Genomic DNA, 18,401 nt, shown 5'->3' on the forward strand with positions numbered 1-18,401 from the left:
TATGGCATGGCTCCTAGTTTCACTGAGTCAGACAAGGCTGTGGTCCATGGGATCAGATTGGTTAGTTTTCTGTGATTGTGGTTTTCATTCTGTTGCCCTCTGATGGAGAAGGATAAGAGGCTTATGGTAGCTTCCTGATGGGAGAGACTGACAGAGGGAACCTGGGTCTTGTTCTGATGGGCGGGGCCGAGCTCAGTAAAGCTTTAATCCAATTTTCTGCTGATGGGCTGGGCTGTGGTCCCTCCCTGTTGTTTGACCTGAGACCAAACCGTGGTGGAGGCGATGAGGATAACGGCGGCCTCCTTCAGAAGGTCCCATGATGCACCGCTGCCCTCAGCGCCCCCAGCCCTGCAGCGGGCCCCCGCCGACCCACGCCTCCCCAGAGACCCCTGGGCACTCCCGGGAAAGTCTGGGTCAGTCTCCTGTGGGGTCAGTGCCCCTTTCCCCTGGGCCCTGGTGCCCACAAGGCTCTGTCTGCCCTCCAAGAGTCTGTTTTCCCCAGTCCGGTGTAAGATCTGTAATCAAATCCCACTGGCCTCCAAAGTCAGACTCTCTGGGAGTTCTCAGTGCCTTTGCCAGATCTCCAGGTTGGGAAATCTGTTACGGTTCCTGGTGGCAGATTAGTTGCTGAGTCTTGTGACCCCAGGGACTGTCGCCTGCCAGGCTCCTCTGTCCGTGGGATTCTCCAGGCGAGGGTACTGGAGTGGGTTTGCCATTTCCTTCTCCAGGGGACCTTCCCGACTCAGGAATTGAGCTTGGGTCTCCTGCACTCCAGGCAGATTGTTCACCAACGGAGCTACGGGGGAAACCCTATGGGGTTTTGGGTCCTAGAACTTTCTTAACAGCCAGACTTTCTTTGGTATAATTGTTCCGCAGTTTGTGGGTCGTCTGCTCGGCGGCGCTGTGGTGGGGTTAATGGCGACCTCCTCCACAAGGGCTTAGGTCACAGGCTGTGTGACCCAGGGGGCCGCACCCGGAGCCTCTGCCTTGCGGCAGGCCGCTGCTGAGCCGTCCCTCGCAGGAGGCTCAGAGGTCTGGCTCAGTCTCTGGGCCCTGGTGCTCACAAGGTGTTTGTTTGAGCCCTCTGAGTGTCTCTGGTGGGTATGGGGTTTGATTCTGAACGTGATTTGACCCCTGCTGCCGTTTTGGTGGAGCTTCTTTGCCCTTGGACGTGCGGCATCTTTTTTCGGTGGGATCCGATGCCCTCCTGTCGATGGTTGTTCAGCAGCGAGCTGTAATTTTGGAGTTTTCGCGGGAGAGGATGAGCGCGGGTCCAGGTGGGCACAGCTGAGCGTCGCTGAAGGCACGCGGCTTGGAGTCTAGGGGAAAGCACAGGAGCAGGAGGAACCGCGGGGACCCAGCTGTGTTGGCTTTTGGCCACCTGGTGGGAAGGGCTGACTCTTTGGAAAAGACCCTGATGTTGGGAAAGGTTGGAGGTGGGAGGAGAAGGGGATGACAGAGATGGTTGGATGGCATCACCGACTTGGTGGACATGAGTTTAAGCAAGCTCCGGGAGTTGGTGATGGCCAAGCCAGCCTACGTGCTGCAGTCCACGGGTCGCGAAGAGTCGGACACGACTGAGCGACTGAACTGAGGTGAACTTCGGCTTCCCCGCCGTGATGTGTTGCCATGAGGCCTTGTGACTCTCAGTGGTTTCCTTGTCGAGGGAGCTGTGCTCAGAGATGCGAAGTCATTGCCCCTTGGTTGCAGAGCAAACCAGAGGCAGTGCCAGGACCCATCCAGGGCCTGCCCTTGGCCTTGGGAGAGCCTGCCCGCCGCGCATTAAAATGAATGTGTGTGTGTGCGTTGCGAATCGGCCAGGCTTTGGCTAAGAGGCCCCAGCTTCGTGCCCCTGCCGCAGAGGCAGGGCAGCGCCCCGTGGCCCCCACGCCCCTGTGCTTCCTCCCCGAGCGCCAGGCCTCATGCCTTCGGTTGTGTGGTGTGCCCTCCCCGCTGCGGGCAGCAGCTGGCGACCCCCCGTCCTGTATGTGCCCTCTGCGCTCCTAGCCCTGTGTCATTTCTGCTCAGCTATGTTCCTGCCGCGCGGGCCCGGTTCCCTCGGGCGGCGGATAGAGCAGAGTCCACCCACCGGGAGCAGCACGGACCAGTTCCTGCACCCTTGCGAGAAGCGCACGCACACAGGCGCACGCCAGCATGGGCACACGCAGGCACGCGGAGTGGCGCATGCCCGCGGCCTCCTGCCCATGCTCAGGCTGGGCTGTGTGGCGCCCCTGCAGGTCCTGTGGGCGGAAGGCGCCACGGCCTTGTTCCGTAGCCCTTTCACCCAGTCAGTAAAGCCTGCTCCCGCAGGCAGTACTTTCTCAGGAAAACTTCAAAAAGGTTTGTGCTTGACCCACCGCCCCATCTGCAGCTTTGTAGGGTGCCCTTGGGTCCTGGGCGGCTCTTCCGGAGGAAGAAGCCGGCACTTGGGGCTGGGAAGGAGAGTCCAGACCCCTTGGCCTGCCCCTTGCTCACCAGAGCTGACCACTGTGCTCGTGTTAAAGACCCTCAGCCTCTACTCACCCCTCAACCGCCACGTGGAGCATCATCTCCCTGAGGGCAGAAGTGTTGTTTTAACCTGAGTCTGGGCACTTTGAGCAGTGCCTGGTTGGGGAGCTTGCCTCTCTGCCCGGCCGGGGCCTTGCTAGAGTAGAAGGGGCTCGAAGGAGGGTTCTTCTGTTTCGGGGACGTGCAGCCCTGTTTGTTAGCAAGTTAGCGGTGAAAGGTAGCTGGTGCTGGGAGTGCCCTGGGAGGGGGTTGCCTCTTCAGCAGCGGTGGAAGCTGGGCGATGGGCGACGTGTCTTCTGGGCATCTGTGAGCGCCGGTGAGTGCCCAGCCTGTCGGTGGTCCCAGGGTGGTTGCTGTGGAAACCTCTCCTCTCTCTGGGGTAGGGACTGACGTGCCTGCATTCCTGCTTTGAAGAAGCAGTGGGCCCTTGCAGAGGGAGCGCGTGACCCAGCCTGCCCGTGTGATGCGCAGCTTCCCTTGTGCAGTGTTGCTGAGACCTGCGGCCCTGGGAACAGTGTCTGCTCCTCGGGCCTGTGCGCACAGCTGTCAGTGGGCTGAGAGGAGCACACAGGCAGACCGTGGGGAGGAGGGTGAGGGGCGCAGAGCGGAGGGGGGTGACTCTTGTGCAGTTAATATGTCTTCCTTCCTTATGTAATAGGCGGTTCCCAGACTTCACTGCTTACTGTAGAAGGGCACCTGTCAGATTTTGTGGGTTGGTGAATTTCATAAAGAAAATTAGAAGCCTACAGTAGTTAAAACTTGACACTTTAAAAAATGATCTCGAAGTAAAAGTCACCTTTTGGAGCAATCGCGTAGCTGACAGTGGTTTATTATGGAGCATGCTCAGCAGCGCTGTGAGTGCACCCAGGTCCAGGACTGTGGCGAGAGGGCGAACAGAGCTAACCGCGCGCCATTGGCGGGCTCCCCTCCACCGACTCGCTGGCCCTGACGAGGGGCCTCACCCGGCTGCCGGCCTCAGGCGGAGGCTGGTGCCCTCTCCCCTCGGGCGCCTGTGAGCCTGATTCTGCCCTTAGCTCTGATGTGCCACTGTTGCCAGGGAATAGGTGTTTGTTTAGAAATCAGTTAAAGTAAGATGCCTTTGTGTTTTCTCTTCTCAGGCAAAAGTAAAGAAGCAGAAATAAAGAGAATAAACAAAGAGCTGGCAAACATCAGATCCAAATTTAAAGGTAAGGCTCGCCTGCTGGCCACACACATAGCGTTCGTCCGTAAATTTTGCAAGAGGGACTTAATCTCTTAATCTCATCTTTATTTTTTTCATTTCAAATCAGAGTGAAGGTCTCAGTACAGACGCTGTCCTGGCTCTGTTGATGTTTAAAGGAAAGCCGGTGGTTATTCTGGAGTAGTTTGATGGTTTGTGTAGAGTTGATCCTGGATAGCGGGGCTCGTCCCGGGTCCAGCTTCTTCCTGGAGCTGGGAGGACACTGGCCTGGAGCAGTCCCCGCCCCCGACTCTGCCCCACAGGGTGCAGGAGCTCCAGCCAGCTCCCTGACAGTGTGGGCCTGCTCTGCGTGGGGCCCGCGCTCACCCAGCGCTTCCCGCCGCCGGCCCCTCCGGCTGTGTCTTCGCGACCTCGCCGGCCAGCTGGGGGATGGGCGCTCCCTGAGCCGCCTCATTTGGGAGAATCGTCAGGTGTAGATTTTCATTCTTGGGACATATTTATGAGTCCCGTAGACTTTAAATTTTCGGTTAATTTTTACAAATTTGAGACCTGGTTCAAATTTCTGAGCAGACGTTAGCCGGAAGAGTGGCTGAAGCTGCCTAGAAAAAGTGCGTAGAGGAGAGCACGGGGCGAGCCCACAGAGCCGGAGGGACCGTGGGCCGCAGGGCTGCCGGCGGGGCTGCCGCGGGCGAGCGCGGGCATCCGGTGCGGGCAGGACGCAGGCCCTCGAGGGGCCAGGACTGCTCCAGCCGGACTCGGGGAGGTGTTCCGTCTTGCTGTTGACCAGTCCAAGGATCCTCTGGGAGGCCTGAGAAGGTCTTGGAATTTTGTGTGGAGTGCTTTACTTATATAAATGTTTCTTGTGTGTGTCTGTGTGTGTATGGGCGGATGTCTATAACTTTCATTGCTTAAATTTTTTAAAAATTGGCTGTTTTGTATAGCAGGTTTATTTATTTTTAAATTTTTATTGGAGTGTAGTTGCTTTACAATGCAGTTTTTCTTTTTTTAAGCTTAGTTACTTTTGGCTGCTGCTGGCCTCCTCACTGTGGCGGGCTTTTCCTGTTGAGCGCTGCCGCAGGCCGGGCGCCTCTCTGGTGGCACACAGGCCCCGGTGTGCCAGCTGCGGAGGCCTTGGCGCGGGGCCGAGTTGCTCTGCAGCACGTGGGTTCTTCCTGCACAGGGGTCGAGCCCGCCTCCCCTGCACCGGCCCGCGGGCTCTTGCCCCTGTACCATCGGGGGGTTGGTGTGGGTCTCGCACAGCAGAGTGAGTCAGCTCTGCGTGCTCACGCGTCCCCTTCCTCCTGGACGTCCCTCTTGTCGCCACAGGTCCCTGAGAGGCCCCGGGCTGTGCAGTGGGTCTTTACCACTTATCTGGCTTCTACATGGGTGCTCACTCACTTCAGAAGTGTCTGACTTTTTGTGACCTTGTGGACTGTAGCCGGCCAGGCTCCTCGGTCCATGGGGCTCTTCCCCAGGCTTGAGTACTGGAGTGGGCTGCCACGCTCTCCTCCAGGGGTCCGTGGGGCCCGTGACCCCGGGAGCCGGCCCTCCCGCATTGGCAGGTGGACCTTTACCACTAGCGCCACCTGGAGGCCTCCGTGTGTACACGGCGACTGCAGTCTCCCCGGTGTTCTTGTCTAGCAGGTTTACCTTCCCAGCAAGAGGGGAGGTGCGGAGACGGCTCCGGCCCCGCTGTCCCCACGCGTCCCGGCGCGCGCCTTTCGTCACAGCTGCACACCAAGCGGCTCCCGTCGGGGACGCCCTCGCTGTGTGCCCCCTCACCCCTCCCGGCCCGCCCCTCCCTGTGTGCCCCCTCACCCCTCCCGCCGTAGCCCGCCCCGCTGACCTCCGCACTCGCTCCTGGCTCCGCCTCTTCTGGAAGGTCGCGGCGCTGGGGCCACGCGGCTGTGCTTCTCTCGCGGGCTCCGCTCACTGGGCCTGTGCATCTGAGGGTCCCTTGTGTCTCACTGCGGCCCGACAGCTCATATCCTTTCGCACGGCTGATGCGCCGTTGCTCGGTGTGCCTCAGTTCAGTCACCCGTTCACCTACTGGAGGGCGGCTTGGTGGTTTGCAGGTGTGGGCACTCACGAGCGAAGCTGCTGTGAGCATCCCTGTGCAGGTTTCACTGTGGTGGTGTTTTCGAGGAGCGTGGCTGCTGGTCACGTGGTGAGAGAGTGTGCGCGTTTGTGAGAAGCTGCCCAGCCGTCTCCAGGTGGCTGCACGCTGGCACCCCATGCAGCGGGCCGCAGCACCCCAGGCCTCCCTGCCCTTCACCGTCTCCCGGAGCCGTCTCAGACTCCTGTCCATCAAGGCAGTGCCGCCACCCAGCCATCCCCTCCCGCCTTCAGTCTTCCCCAGCATTAGCGTCTTTTCCATGAGTCAGCTCTTTGCATCAGGTGGCTGAAGTGTTGGAGCTTCAGCATCAGCATCAGTCCTTCCAATGGATATTCAGGACTGATTTCCTTTAGGATGGACTGGTTTGATCTCCTTGCAGTCCAAGGGACTCTCGAGAGTCTTCTCCAGAATCACAGTTCAAAAGCATCAATTCTTCGGGACTCAGCCTTCTTTATAGTCCAACTCTCACATTTGTACATGACTGCTGGAAAAACCATAGCTTTGACTAGACAAACCTTTGTCGGCAAAGTGGTGTCTCTGCTTTTTAATACACTGTCTAGGTTTGTCTTAGCTTTCCTTCCAAACAAGTGTCTTTTAATTTCATGGCTGCAGTCACCATCTGCAGTGATTTTGGAGCCCAAGGAAAGGAAGTCTCTCACTGTTTTTCTTTTTTCCCACATCTGTTTGCTGTGGAGTGGTGGGACCAGACGCCATGGTCTGAGTTTTGTGTTTTTTATGTTGAGTGTCAGGCCAGCTTTCTCACTCTTTCACCCTCATCAAGAGGCTCTTTAGTTCCTCTTCACTTTCTGCCATTAGAGTCGTATCATCTACATATTTGAGGTTGTTGATAGCTCCCAGAAATCTTGATTCCAGCGTGTGATTCATCCATCCCAGCATTTCTCATGATGTACTCTGCATATAAGTTAAATAAGCAGGGTAACAATATACAGCCTTGTTGTACTCCTTTCCCAATTTTGAACCATTCCATTGTTCCACGTCTGGTTCTAACTGTTGGCTTCTTTCCTGCATACAGGTTTCTCTGGAGACAGGTAAGGTAGTCTGGTATTCCGGTTTCTTTAAGAATTTTCCACAATTCGTTGTGATCCACACAGTCAAAGGCTTTAGTGTAGTCACTGAAGCAGAAGTAGATGTTTGTCTGGGTTTCCCTTGCTTTCTCTATGATCCAATGGATGTTGGCAATTTGACCTCTGATGCCTTTTCTAACTCCAGCTTGTACATCTGGAAGTTCTCAGTTCACGTACTGCTGAAGCCTGGCTTGAAGGATTTTGAACATAACCTTACTAGCGTGCAAAATGAGCAAAATTATGTGGTAGTGTGAATATTCTTTGGCATTGCTTTTCTTTGGGACTGGAATGAAAACTGACCTTTTCCAGTCCTGTGGCCACTGCTGAGTTTTCCAAACTTGCTGGCATATTGAGAACAGTACATTGGCAGCATCATCTTTCAGGATCTGAAATAGTTTCAGTTGGAATTCCGTCACCTCCACTAGCTTTGTTCCTAGCAACGCTTCCTGATAAGGCGCACTTGACTTCACACTCTGGGGTGCCTAGTTGCAGGTGGGTGAGCACACTGCCACGGTTTTCTGGGTCATTAAGACCTTTTGCATCTGGTTCTGTGTGTTGTTCCCACCTCTTCCTAATCTTCTGCTCTGTTAGGTCCTTGACATTTGTCCTTTATTGTGCTCATTGTTGCATGAAATGTTCCCTTGATAGCTGATATTCTTGAAGAGGTTTCTAGTCTTTTCCATTCTTCAAAGTCTTGGGGGGTGGTTATATGGCAACCCACTCCAGTACTCTTGCCTGGAAAATCCCATGGATGGAGGAGCCTGGTAGGCTATAGTTCATGGGGTCACAAAGAGTTGGACACGACTGAGCGACTTCACTACTATCAGTCAGGATGACTTTTGTCCCCAGGGACAGAGGCTGGTCCAGCAGGGTTTGGCGAGCTGCTGCCACCTACTGGGTGGAGGCCAGGCAGGCCACCAGAGACCCCAGCACCACCGGGCCCGAGGAGGCCCAGTGCCGAGGCTGAGCAGCTGGTGTTTAGGAGGAAGTCAGCCCAGAGCTCACCATGGAGAGGCCTCTTTCCACTTGAAGCTGAGCCCTGAGAGGCAGTGCCCTTGGGGTGGGAGTGGCCGGGGAGCCAGCCGCCCTGTCCCAGTCCTCTGGAGGAGGAGGTGGCTGTCACAGATGGAGCCCCGTGCTAGGCGTCACCTACCAGCTGCAGCTGACTTTTCAAGGGTGTCGTCCCAGCACCGTCACAGAGGAGCCCGATGGCTCGGCAGGAGCCAGAGGGGTGACCGCAGGGGCGACCGCAGGGGACTCGCAGGGGCCTCCGAGACTGGACGCGGGTGGCAGGGAGCTGGGCCGCTGTCTGTAAAGCAGTAAAAGACAGATCAGAACATTTCAGTGGGGACCTTAGGCAGCATAAACAGAGTCACATGGCAGACTCTGAAATGAGACCAGATGGAAGTTCCAGGAGCAAAGCACGGAGTAACTAGAATGAAGAGCTTGTGTGGATGTAACGACAGGTTTATTAAAGAGGGACAGTGTCCTGGAAGACGGGTGGGGAGGCAGCCTGTCCTGGGTGTGATAAAGAGTGGGTGAGAGACGGGGGTGGGGGACGAAGTCTGGGTGGTTGGCTGCCTCCTGGGAGGAGAGAGAGCTGGTGTGACAGAGGACGTGTGAAGATCCGTGACGCTCAAACCTCAGATGCCGTGTCCACAGTCACAGTAAATAGTGAACTCTGCACCTAGAGACGCCGACGCGGAAACGCTGAGCCCGAGACGGGAGACGTTTGGTCTCTAGAGAGGAGGAGACAGGCCGTCCTCATAGGAGCCGTCCCTGCCAGCTCGTCACAGGGCCGAGGGGCAGCGGGGCGGGGGCTGCGGCCAGCACGCTGCAAGGGGCGGCCCCAGCAGTCTGCATCCAGCGGCCGGCTCCAGGAGAACGACACTAAAAGAGGCCTTTCCAGACGAAAACGGAGAGCTTCCCACCAGGGAGCCTGTGCTAATGGAGAGTCTAAACGGCCTCCTTCAGGCAGAAGCAGACAGTCCTGGATGCCGATAAGGGCCGACGGAGGACAACCGTAGTGGGCCTGTGGGCGGCGCACGGGCCGCTGGGGGTGAGACGTGCATGGGGCGTGGGGTCCAGGGCGACAGACAGCTGGAGTGGGAGGTGTGGACGGGGCCTGGCCCACGACGGAAGCGGTGGGCACAGCCTCGTGTGCAACCTCCCCATCGAAGCCTGAAGGCGGCCGCTGGTCTTCCCTGGGCCGCCCTGCACCCCTGCCCTGGCTGCCTGGCTGGCCTGGAAACTCAAGAGCAGGGCTCGGGCTGCTTGTGGACGCTGCGGGCCTGCCCTCGGTCTTGGGGCCTCTAGAGACAGCTGCTGTGCTGTCCGGTCGGGGGGAGGCGTGTCGTCTCGGTGCTGGGCTTCAGGGGATGTCTGCACGAGCTCATTCACTGTTGGGTGCTCGCTTGTCCCAGGTGCTGGGGCAGAAAGACGAATGGCGGGAGTTTCTGTAAGGAATGTACATTCTTACAGCTGCGGGAAGACTTGGAAAACACTTTTCCTCGGAGCGTGAGTGCGTGCGCCGCGGGCTCGCTCACCTGTCCTCCCTCCTGGCGGCCTTCACGGCTTCAGTGCTGGCCATCGCTTTGCCTGTGTGCTTTCATCTTTCGCTTTTTTTCCTGGGAGATTCTGACAGTAATTTGTTTTAAACTGGCTTTCTGAGATATGAGGGCGCTGGGGGGTTAGCAGGTGCAGGTGTTCACGCAGCCGCCCCTGCAGCCAACCAAGGTGGAGCGCGGCCCCGGCAGCACGGCCTGCTGCGCGTCTTGCGGCGGAGCCGCTGCGTCTGCTCTCTGACTTCGAGTGTGCCTTCGCGGCCGCCCGCGTCTTGGCGGGCTGCGTGTGGTGCTGGCTCCCCGTGGGCGGCGTGGAGCTGCGTGAGTCCCGTGTGCGTGGCTGGTGTAGGCGCGTGGTGTCCTTCTTTTCAGGAAGGCGCCTGAGGGTGGAGCCCCTGGCTCGCTCGACGGGTGCATGTTTGACCTTTTAAGAACCTGTCCCGTATTTTCCAGAGTGGCTGCCCCGTTTTGTGCCTGCTCAGCTGAGTGTGAGTTCCCAGCTCCTCCACGTTCTTGCCCGCATGTGGTACGGCTAACGGTTAGGCCTTGGTTTTCCCAGTGGGTGTGCGGTGGTCCTTACGTGGGGGTACAGTTGAGTGCAGTTGGGCCTGTGGGGTCCTGGGTGGACGCGCTGGTACCACAGCCCCGCAGCAGCTCGCAGCCCGGGCCACGCAGGCTGGGCTCAGGGGCCATGGGGCTCCCTCTTGGTCCACACTCGGCCTATTGCTGTCCCCCGCCTGAACATAGGCAGGTGCTCGCTGAGGGTCAGGGCCAGGGTGGACGGGTCTCTGTGAGAGAAGGTGAGCAGGCAGCCCGGGTGGGAGTCGTGCAGCAGCATGCGGTCGCCGGGCTCAGACGCCTCGCCCTGGAGACACTGGCTCTTTCCCTGCATCGCGGCAGCACCAGGGCCAAGACTCCTGACTGCTGTGGCCGTGATTGCCCTTTCTGGGCGCTCGGCGTCTAGTGCGTCTGCGAGTCTCTGTGTCCCGCACGCAGCCTGGCGCTGTTCCTGCGGCCGGGGCCGCTCTCCAGGGGTGAGGGGCGGGCAGCACTTTGGGCTGCTCATTGGAGGAGGCTTCCAGAGGTTGGTGGCGAGCGGGCTTGTGCTTGAGGGGCAGCCATGTGGGGTGAGGCGCGGTCGCCTGGGCCCCGTGCCCTCAGCTCAGATGCTCTCCTGCGGGGATGGGGCGGGGGTCCCATCGGGAAGCAGTGAGCTGGCTTCCCGCAGTGGGAGGAGCAGGGAGCCAGGTCTGCTCTGACTTGATGTTGCTCGATCATTAAGTAGCATGCAGCTTGCTGCTGAGAAGGACAGGGGTCTCAGAGCTCCCCAGGGAAGGTGTCCCGCTGGCTGGCTGAAAGGACGGGGGTCTCAGAGCCCCCCCAAGGCCGGCGTCCCGCTGGCTGGCTGGAAGGACGGGGGTCTCAGAGCTCCCCAGGGAAGGTGTCCCGCTGGCTGGCTGGCCTGTGGTCCACTGTCCCTCAGGAGTCCTGGGGTCCTTCTTCTCAGTGCCCTTGGAGGTCAGCTGGGCTCGTCCCGGGACACAGGTGACTCGCCCTCGCAGTGAGGGCTGTGGCTGCTCCCACCTTCCCGGCTCCCACGTGCTGCTTGGCCCTCGACCCTGCGGTCAGGTCACTGCAGCGCCTCGCTCGAGGCGGCCGTTCTTCCTGCGCTCACCTCTGCGGGCTGCACGGGATGCTGCGCAGCTCTCGGGTGAAATGAGAACCTCTGCTTTTAAAACGGCACTGTCGGGTGGTCCTTTTTAAAGCAGCACTTTCTGTGCTGACAGAGACCTGTTGTGAACCTGCCTTGCCGTGGTCTCCCAGGAGAGGCCAAGTCGCGCTGCCATCGGTGGGGAAACAAGCCCTTCTGGTGGTTTTGTGTGACTTTTCGGGTGGGTGCTTTGTCCTACTACTGGGTGAAATGAGAGATTATTTAGAGTGTGTTGTCCTGCCTAAATGAATAAACACCTCTGAAAGGTTAAGCTGCTGGTGAGGTCAGGGTGGCGCGGCAGGACTGTGCTGGCGGGGTTGTGTTTCTGCTGCTGGCCGGCAGGCTGGTTTGGGGTCTGCGAGGGACCCAGACACTCGGCTCTCACGTGCTGACCAGCTCAGCAGCGCTGGGCGCGAGCCTGACAGTGTGGCGGTCTGGCTGGCTTCCTGGAGGTGGGCCCAGCGCCCTACTCCTGTGCTGCCCCTTCCCGCAGGCGACAAAGCCCTGGACGGCTACAGCAAGAAGAAGTATGTGTGCAAGCTGCTGTTCATCTTCCTGCTGGGCCACGACATCGACTTCGGGCACATGGAGGCCGTGAACCTGCTCAGCTCCAACAGATACACCGAGAAGCAGATCGTGAGTGCGCGGCGGGGCGCTGCTTCTCACTGGGGCCCCTGGCGCCTGGCTCCTGCTCTGCACCTCCGTCTGTCTGGGGATTTCCCCAGGTTTAGGTGGGAGCTGACGGGAGGGCACTGTGTCCCGGGGGCCCATCCCAGAGGGTGGGGAGGCACGCTCCCTCCCCTCAGTGCCCGCGCACATGTGCCCCCCCACCCCCCGCTGTTCCTAATCCGGGCGCAGGTGCACTGGTTTAAGAGCGGAGGGCGGGTGTCTGCGCCTCGCCCGGCCTCAGTGTCTGCCCCAGTGTCTGCTGGGGTGAGTGCCCGTGTCTAGGCCCTGAGGGCCCCCAGCTCGATGCCTCCAGCCCTGCGCCCGCCTGGAGCAACATGAGTTAAAAAAATTTAACTTCCAGAAAGTGAAAAAACACACTTGATGCCCCAGGGACTTTGTTAAGTATTGGTGTTTACTCACCAAGCAATGGGCTTCCCAAGTGCTAGTGGTGAAGAATGGGCGCTCGTGGCAAAGCCTCTGCCTGCCAATGCAGGAGACGCGGGCTCGACCCCTGGGGTGGGGAGACCCTCTGCAGTAGGGAATGGCATTCTAGGATTCTTGCCTGGGAAATCCCGTGGACAGAGGGGCCTGCCAGTCTGCTGTCTGTGGGGTTGCTGAATCAGACACAACTGAGCAACTAAGTGCACGTGTGGGTACGCGCACACACATACACACAGTCACACTCACGCAGACACACAGGCACACACACACACGTGCACACGCACACACAGTGCACGCATCCACGCACACAAACTCGCACACGCACACATTCATGCACACGTGCACACACGCACACGCTCGTGCACACGCACACTCACACACTCACACAGTCACACTCACTCCCACCAAGAAATCGCCGAGCGCCTTCCATAGGCCCGGCAGTGTGCTGGGGGCCCTGGGGACACAGTGACCATAAGCAGGGGTGGACCCGGCTCTTCTCAAGGGGCGAGGCCGTCAGACAGCCCCCTACAGAGAGCGAGCAGAGCTGCGGCTGACGCCAGGAACCGAGGCGGGTGGGGCCTTCTGGACTCTGAGCAGTGGGCAGCTAGTAGGCAGGGCTCTGAGGGGCAGGAAGACCTGAGCTGAGGCTGAGGCTGAGGCCAAGAAGTAGATGGGGTGGTAGGAGCAGACAGGGCACCCGTCAAGGCCCATGTGTGGGAGGGCAGGGTGGCCAGAGCCCAGAGCAGAAGGCGAGCTCCTCCTGAGACCGACAGGGCTGAGAGGTGCTGTTCCTGAGTGGGGAGGGCGTGGACAGCGGGGACAGCACGAGGTTGAAGTTGGCCCGGCGGTGAGGGGACTCTGGGACCCTGAGACAGCTGAGAGAGGGAAGGTGGTCCGCAGTGTTCCCGTCACAGCCGAGGCAGGCCCTTCATCCTGTTCAGGTCCCCGTGGACCAGTGGCTGGGGTGGGGATGGGGCTCCAAGGTGTCTGATGCCCGTGGGGACAGTGCCTCAGGTTTGTCCTGCAGAACTGTCCGAGGAGGGATCTGGGGACAAGACTCGTGTTCTCAGGAGAAGGCAGGTGGGCCCTCTGTGGCCGGACCGCAGCAGTGTGCCGAGCACACTGGGGTGGGGCTGGGGGCCGGCCGAGTGTGTCCAGCGGTGGTCTCTCTCCTCTCTGGAACCCAGGGCTATCTCTTCATCTCCGTGCTGGTGAACTCCAACAGTGAGCTCATCCGCCTGATCAACAACGCCATCAAGAATGACCTGGCCAGCCGCAACCCCACCTTCATGGGCCTGGCCCTGCACTGCATTGCCAACGTGGGCAGCCGGGAGATGGCCGAGGCGTTTGCGGGGGAGATTCCCAGAATCCTCGTCGCCGGGTACGTGTCTGGTGGCCTGCTGAGGGCGCGGTCACCTCCCACATGCGTAAGTCAAGTGTGTGAGTCCTGAAGGCGCTATGGGTCTCTTAGCCTCCCATCTCGGTCACAGCCGTGGCAAGGAGGCGGGTCGGGATTGCCGAGTTAGTCGTCAGGAGGTCCATATAGGCCTCTGTCCTGGGCCAGAGCCTCACCCGCCTCTTCTTGGTCCCCGTGGGCTGTGGCGGCCTGAGCTTGATTGCGTGGAGAGCCCGAAGCAACCTTTTCCCGTGTGTCCCTCCAGGCCCCTCATGGGTGCAACTCTGTCCCCTGGGGGCTGCGGGGTGTCGTCCGTGGGCTCCGGTCCCCTGGGGGCTGCGGGGTGTCATCCGTGGGCTCCGGTCCCCTGGGGGCCGTGGGGTGTCTGTGGGCTCCGGTCCCCTGGGGGCTGCGGGGTGTCGTCTGTGGGCTCTGGTTCCTTTAGGACCACGGGGTGTCGTCCGTGGGCTCTGGTCCCCTGGGGGCCGTGGGGTGTCGTCCATGGGCTCTGTCCCCTGGGGGCCGCGGGGTGTCGTCCGTGGGCTCTGGTTGCTTTAGGACCACGGGGTGTCATCTGTGGGCTCTGGTTCCCTGGGGGCTGCGGGGTGTCGTCTGTGGGCTCTGGGCTGTGCTGGCCTCACTCTTGCTTGTCTTTCAGAGACACCATGGACAGCGTGAAGCAGAGCGCCGCCCTGTGCCTGCTGCGCTTGTACAGGACGTCCCCGGACCTTGTCCCCATGGGCGACTGGACGTCCCGTGTGGTGCACCTCCTCAACGACCAGCATCTGGTGGGTGCCTCTGGGTCACGCCCACCCTCCCCTGTGGGGCAGCCTCTTCCGGGCCAGGGCCACGTGAGCAGCCTCGTGTGACTTCCAGGATGGTGAGGAGGACACCCCTGGCCCGGCCGTCGAGCTGGGAGGGCCTGCAGGGGGAGGCTGGGAGCCCCTCCCTGGGGTCAGGGCAGGGGAGCCAGGGCCTCTGACGCACCCTGTCCGGGTGTGGAGGGGCTCCTGCTGGTGGGGCAGAGGCAGCACAGCCCAGCACGTCGCAGGGGTGCCACGTCCACTGGGGGCCTGCAGAGACGTGTCTTTCTGCACTCCGTTCAGGGCTGCCGTGGGGCTGTCCTGTGGCCCCGGGGGCTCTGACACACAGGCTGCCTAATCCACACGGCTGGACGTGAGCCAGGCCCGAGCCTGCTCTGTGTCGTCGGCCAGAGCAGCGGGATGTGCAGTGAGGTAGTGTCTGGGTTGGCCATGAGTCACAGGCCCTTGTCCACGCTGGCGCTGGGAGGTGGGGTCAGGTAGGAGCTGATGCCGGACACGTGGCCTTATCTTGCTGGAATCCTGTCTACAAATGGGAGAGTCAAGATTCCACATGGAGTTTCCCATTGAGCACAGAGGCGTTAGCATGTTAGCTGGCTACTGTGTGTTTTCCCAGAAGAGAAATCTGCCTTAAAGATGAAATGAGGACTGAACGGTCCGCACAGGTGGACCCACGGGGCGAGGGCGGGTGGCCGTGCGGGCTCGCCTGCCGTGGGGCAGCCTGCAGCGTCCCTCCATGTCCCCACACTCATGGGGGAAATGGGGTCCGCGCAGGCGACCTCTCCTTGGGGCAGGGTGTCTCGGCCAGGAGGCCCCGCTCCTGGGCCGTCTGTGTGCCCGGCTGTCTCTCCTCCTTGTGTTCTCATGTGCGTGGCTCTGCGGCTGGTGCACGCATTGGTGCCTGCGTGGGTCCAGGCCGTAGGAGCCCAGTGGCGGAGGGCAGGGTGGGGAGCGTCGCGGCCCGGGGTGGGCTGGCGCCTGTGTGCCGTGGGCTCTGTGTCGCGCGTCTCCCAGCTTTGCCACCAGAGGCCTGGGGTCGGCAGCTTTGGTCTCAAGGTCGGGGATGCCCCGGAAGAGGACCCCTTGTCCACCCAGAAGAAGCAAGCAGGCCCTTCTGGGAGCAGCAGGAGAAGTGGGGGGCCGTGAGGCGCAGAAAGCTCCGCGTGCTTCCGGCCCCTCCTGAGCCCGGCATGGCCCAGGCGTCGCCCAGGAGGAGGGGGAGGAGGCAGCCTGGGCGTGGGGGCCCCCGGCCCTCTCTCCTCACAGCTTCTTTCTGCACAGACCACTGCAAGTGTGCAGGGAACATGGGGCACCACGCTGGGGAGCTGACCAGCTCCCTTGACCTCACTGAGGGGATCGGGTCTCATCCAGGCCCAGTGGAGCTCCCCAGTCAGGGGGCAGAGACATGGCTTGGACCACATTCGAAAATGGGGAAGAATGGGCTTTCCTGTTTTCCACGATCTCAAATTTGGGTTGGAAAGATTCCTGTGAGTCTGAACGTAATGTGTCCATCCCTTTGCAGTCCACACGGAGTGACCTAGGTCAGGGGCACCGAGGGGGTGGGTGGGCGGACACAGGGCCTGGGGCTGCTGCCCCGTGCAACCTCCCTGAGGCAGGGCTCCAGGCTGAAGCATGCCGGGTCGCCACGTTTTCAGAGAGAAGGGTAAGCAAGGCAACAAGCGACGTGTGCATCTCGCTTTCTTGAAGCATCGAGGACTGATGGGGGTGACCTCGGGGTGGCCAGCTGTTGCTGAGTTTAACATTTTGTTTAGAAGACTAGTTTCAGATGAGAGGCTGTCTGCAGGTCCTCTGGCGGGCATCTGAACGTGTGTGTGTGTCTTCTCAGGGTGTGGTAACTGCCGCCACCAGCCTCATCACCACCTTGGCGCAGAAGAACCCGGAAGAGTTCAAGACCTCTGTGTCTCTGGCTGTCTCCAGGCTAAGCAGGGTGAGTCTGCTGACGGGGTGGAGCTCGGGGTGGGCTTGTTCCTTGTCACGCCATTTTGCTGACGCGTCCCTCTCGGTAGGCAAGGCCTCTGGGCAGCCTGCGATTCGCGGGTGGACGTGTGTCTTGGTCAGTGACTGGCGGGCTTTCCTCTGGCCCCGATCAGGAGTGGCCTGCGGGCGCAGGAAGCGTGCCGGGCAGAGCCCCGCCCCCGCTGCGCGCTGTGCGGCGCCTCCTGCTGACGAGGGCTCGCGGCCCGTGTCGCTCTGTGACCGGCTCGCTCTGATCATCAGGGTCGTGAAGTCGTGGAGTCGTTTCTCCTGCTGATGGTTGAGGCGTGTTGCCGGGCAGCGCGTTCACCTCTCTGTGCCCTGTCTTGCCCACCGCTTGGCTGTCCCCTCTGACGGCCACTGTGAGGAGCCTGCAGCCCCCTCCCCGGCCTGCGGCCGGTTGGCCTTAACCCTTCTGGGCACTTTGTCCTGTTGCTTTCTCACCTCCATTTTCTTGATCACCCATGAGCTAGGGCAGCTCGGCGTGTTTGCTTGCTTTAAAAAAGCTTTTTCTCCAGGTAACGTCCCTTTGTTTTATCTGTTTGGCCACACCATACAGTAAGTGGGATCTTGGCTCCCTGACCAGGGGTTGAGCCTGTGTCCCCTCTAGGACCAGTCCTCTGAACCACGGGACCCCCAGCGCAACTCCTTCATTGGCGTCTTGAACCCCGTCTTTTGTGAAGAGCCTCTTCAGTCTTTCCTCCTTTTTCCACGATGGTGGCTTTTCTGTTGTTTTGTGGAAACTCTTGTTTGCTTTTTTGGCAGTACCTCTCGGCATGGAGAAGGGAATGGCAGCCCACTCTGGTGTTCTTGCCTGGGAAGCACGGTGGAGCCTGGCGGGCTGTAGTCCATCGGGCCCCGAAGTCAGACACGACTGAGCAGCTAAACCACCTCCCGGCGAGTGGGGCCTCGGTTCCCGACCAGGGCGGAACCCCCTCGCCCTGCAGTGGAAGTGTGGGCTGCCACGGAAACCTCCTCTTCGTGTTTTTCAGACACGCGCAACACTTTGTTGGTTAGACTGGGTTAAACCAGACAAAATTTCCAACATTTAACCATTCAGTTCAGTTCAGTTCAGTTCAGTCACTCAGTCGTGTCTGACTCGTTGCGACCCCATGAATCAAAGCACGCCAGGCCTCCCTGTCCATCACCAACTCCCGGAGTTTACTCAAACTCATGTCCATCGAGTTGGTGATGCCATCCAGCCATCTCATCCTCTGTCGTCCCCTTCTCCTCCTGCCCCCAATCCCTCCCAGGATCAGGGTCTTTCCCAATGAGTTAGCCGTTCGCATGAGGTGGCCAAAGTATTGGAGTTTCAGCTTCAGCATCCGTCCTTACAGTGAACACCCAGGACTGATCTCCTTTAGGATGGGCTGGTTGGATCTCCTTGCAGTCCAAGGGACTCTCAAGAGTCTTCTCCAACACCACAGTTCAAACGCATCAATTCTTTGGCACTCAGTTTTCTTCACAGTCCAGCTCTCACATCCATACATGACCACTGGAAAAACCATAGCCTTGACTAGACGGACCTTTGTTGGCAAAGTAACGTCTCTGCTTTTGAATATGCTCTCTAGGCTGGTCATAACTTTTCTTCCAAGGAATAAGTGTCTTTTAATTTCATGGCTGCAGTCACCATCTGCAGTGATTTTGGAGCCCCCCAAAAATAAAGTCTGACACTGTTTCCACTGTTTCCCCATCTATTTCCCATGAAGTGATGGGACTGGATGCCATGATCTTCGTTTTCTTGCCAGTATTCTTGCCTGGAGAATCCCATGAACGGAGGAGCCTGGTGGGCTATGTCCATGGGGTCGCAAAGAGTCGGACACGACTGAGCGACTTCACTCACTTAGTTTTCTGAATGTTGAGCTTTAAGTCAACCTTTTTACTCTCCTCTTTCACTTTCATCAAGAGGCTCTTT

The 18,401-nt window shown here is 59.5% G+C and overlaps 1 protein-coding gene across 2 annotated transcripts in view; it reads left to right on the top strand.

Annotated features, from left to right (window-relative positions):
* Positions 1–18,401, top strand: part of AP2A2 (adaptor related protein complex 2 alpha 2 subunit) — a 68,252-nt gene that overhangs the window by 27,277 nt on the left and 22,574 nt on the right. For both annotated transcript variants that reach the window (XM_018043263.1, XM_018043264.1), the window contains exons 2-6: positions 3,627–3,695; positions 11,658–11,800; positions 13,462–13,655; positions 14,329–14,458; positions 16,338–16,439. In XM_018043263.1, coding sequence (XP_017898752.1) covers positions 3,627–3,695; positions 11,658–11,800; positions 13,462–13,655; positions 14,329–14,458; positions 16,338–16,439 — 638 coding nt within the window. The remainder of the gene's footprint in view (positions 1–3,626; positions 3,696–11,657; positions 11,801–13,461; positions 13,656–14,328; positions 14,459–16,337; positions 16,440–18,401) is intronic.

The sequence above is a fragment of the Capra hircus genome, chromosome 29 (assembly GCF_001704415.2).
Source record: "Capra hircus breed San Clemente chromosome 29, ASM170441v1, whole genome shotgun sequence".
NCBI classification, from domain to species: domain Eukaryota; kingdom Metazoa; phylum Chordata; class Mammalia; order Artiodactyla; family Bovidae; genus Capra; species Capra hircus.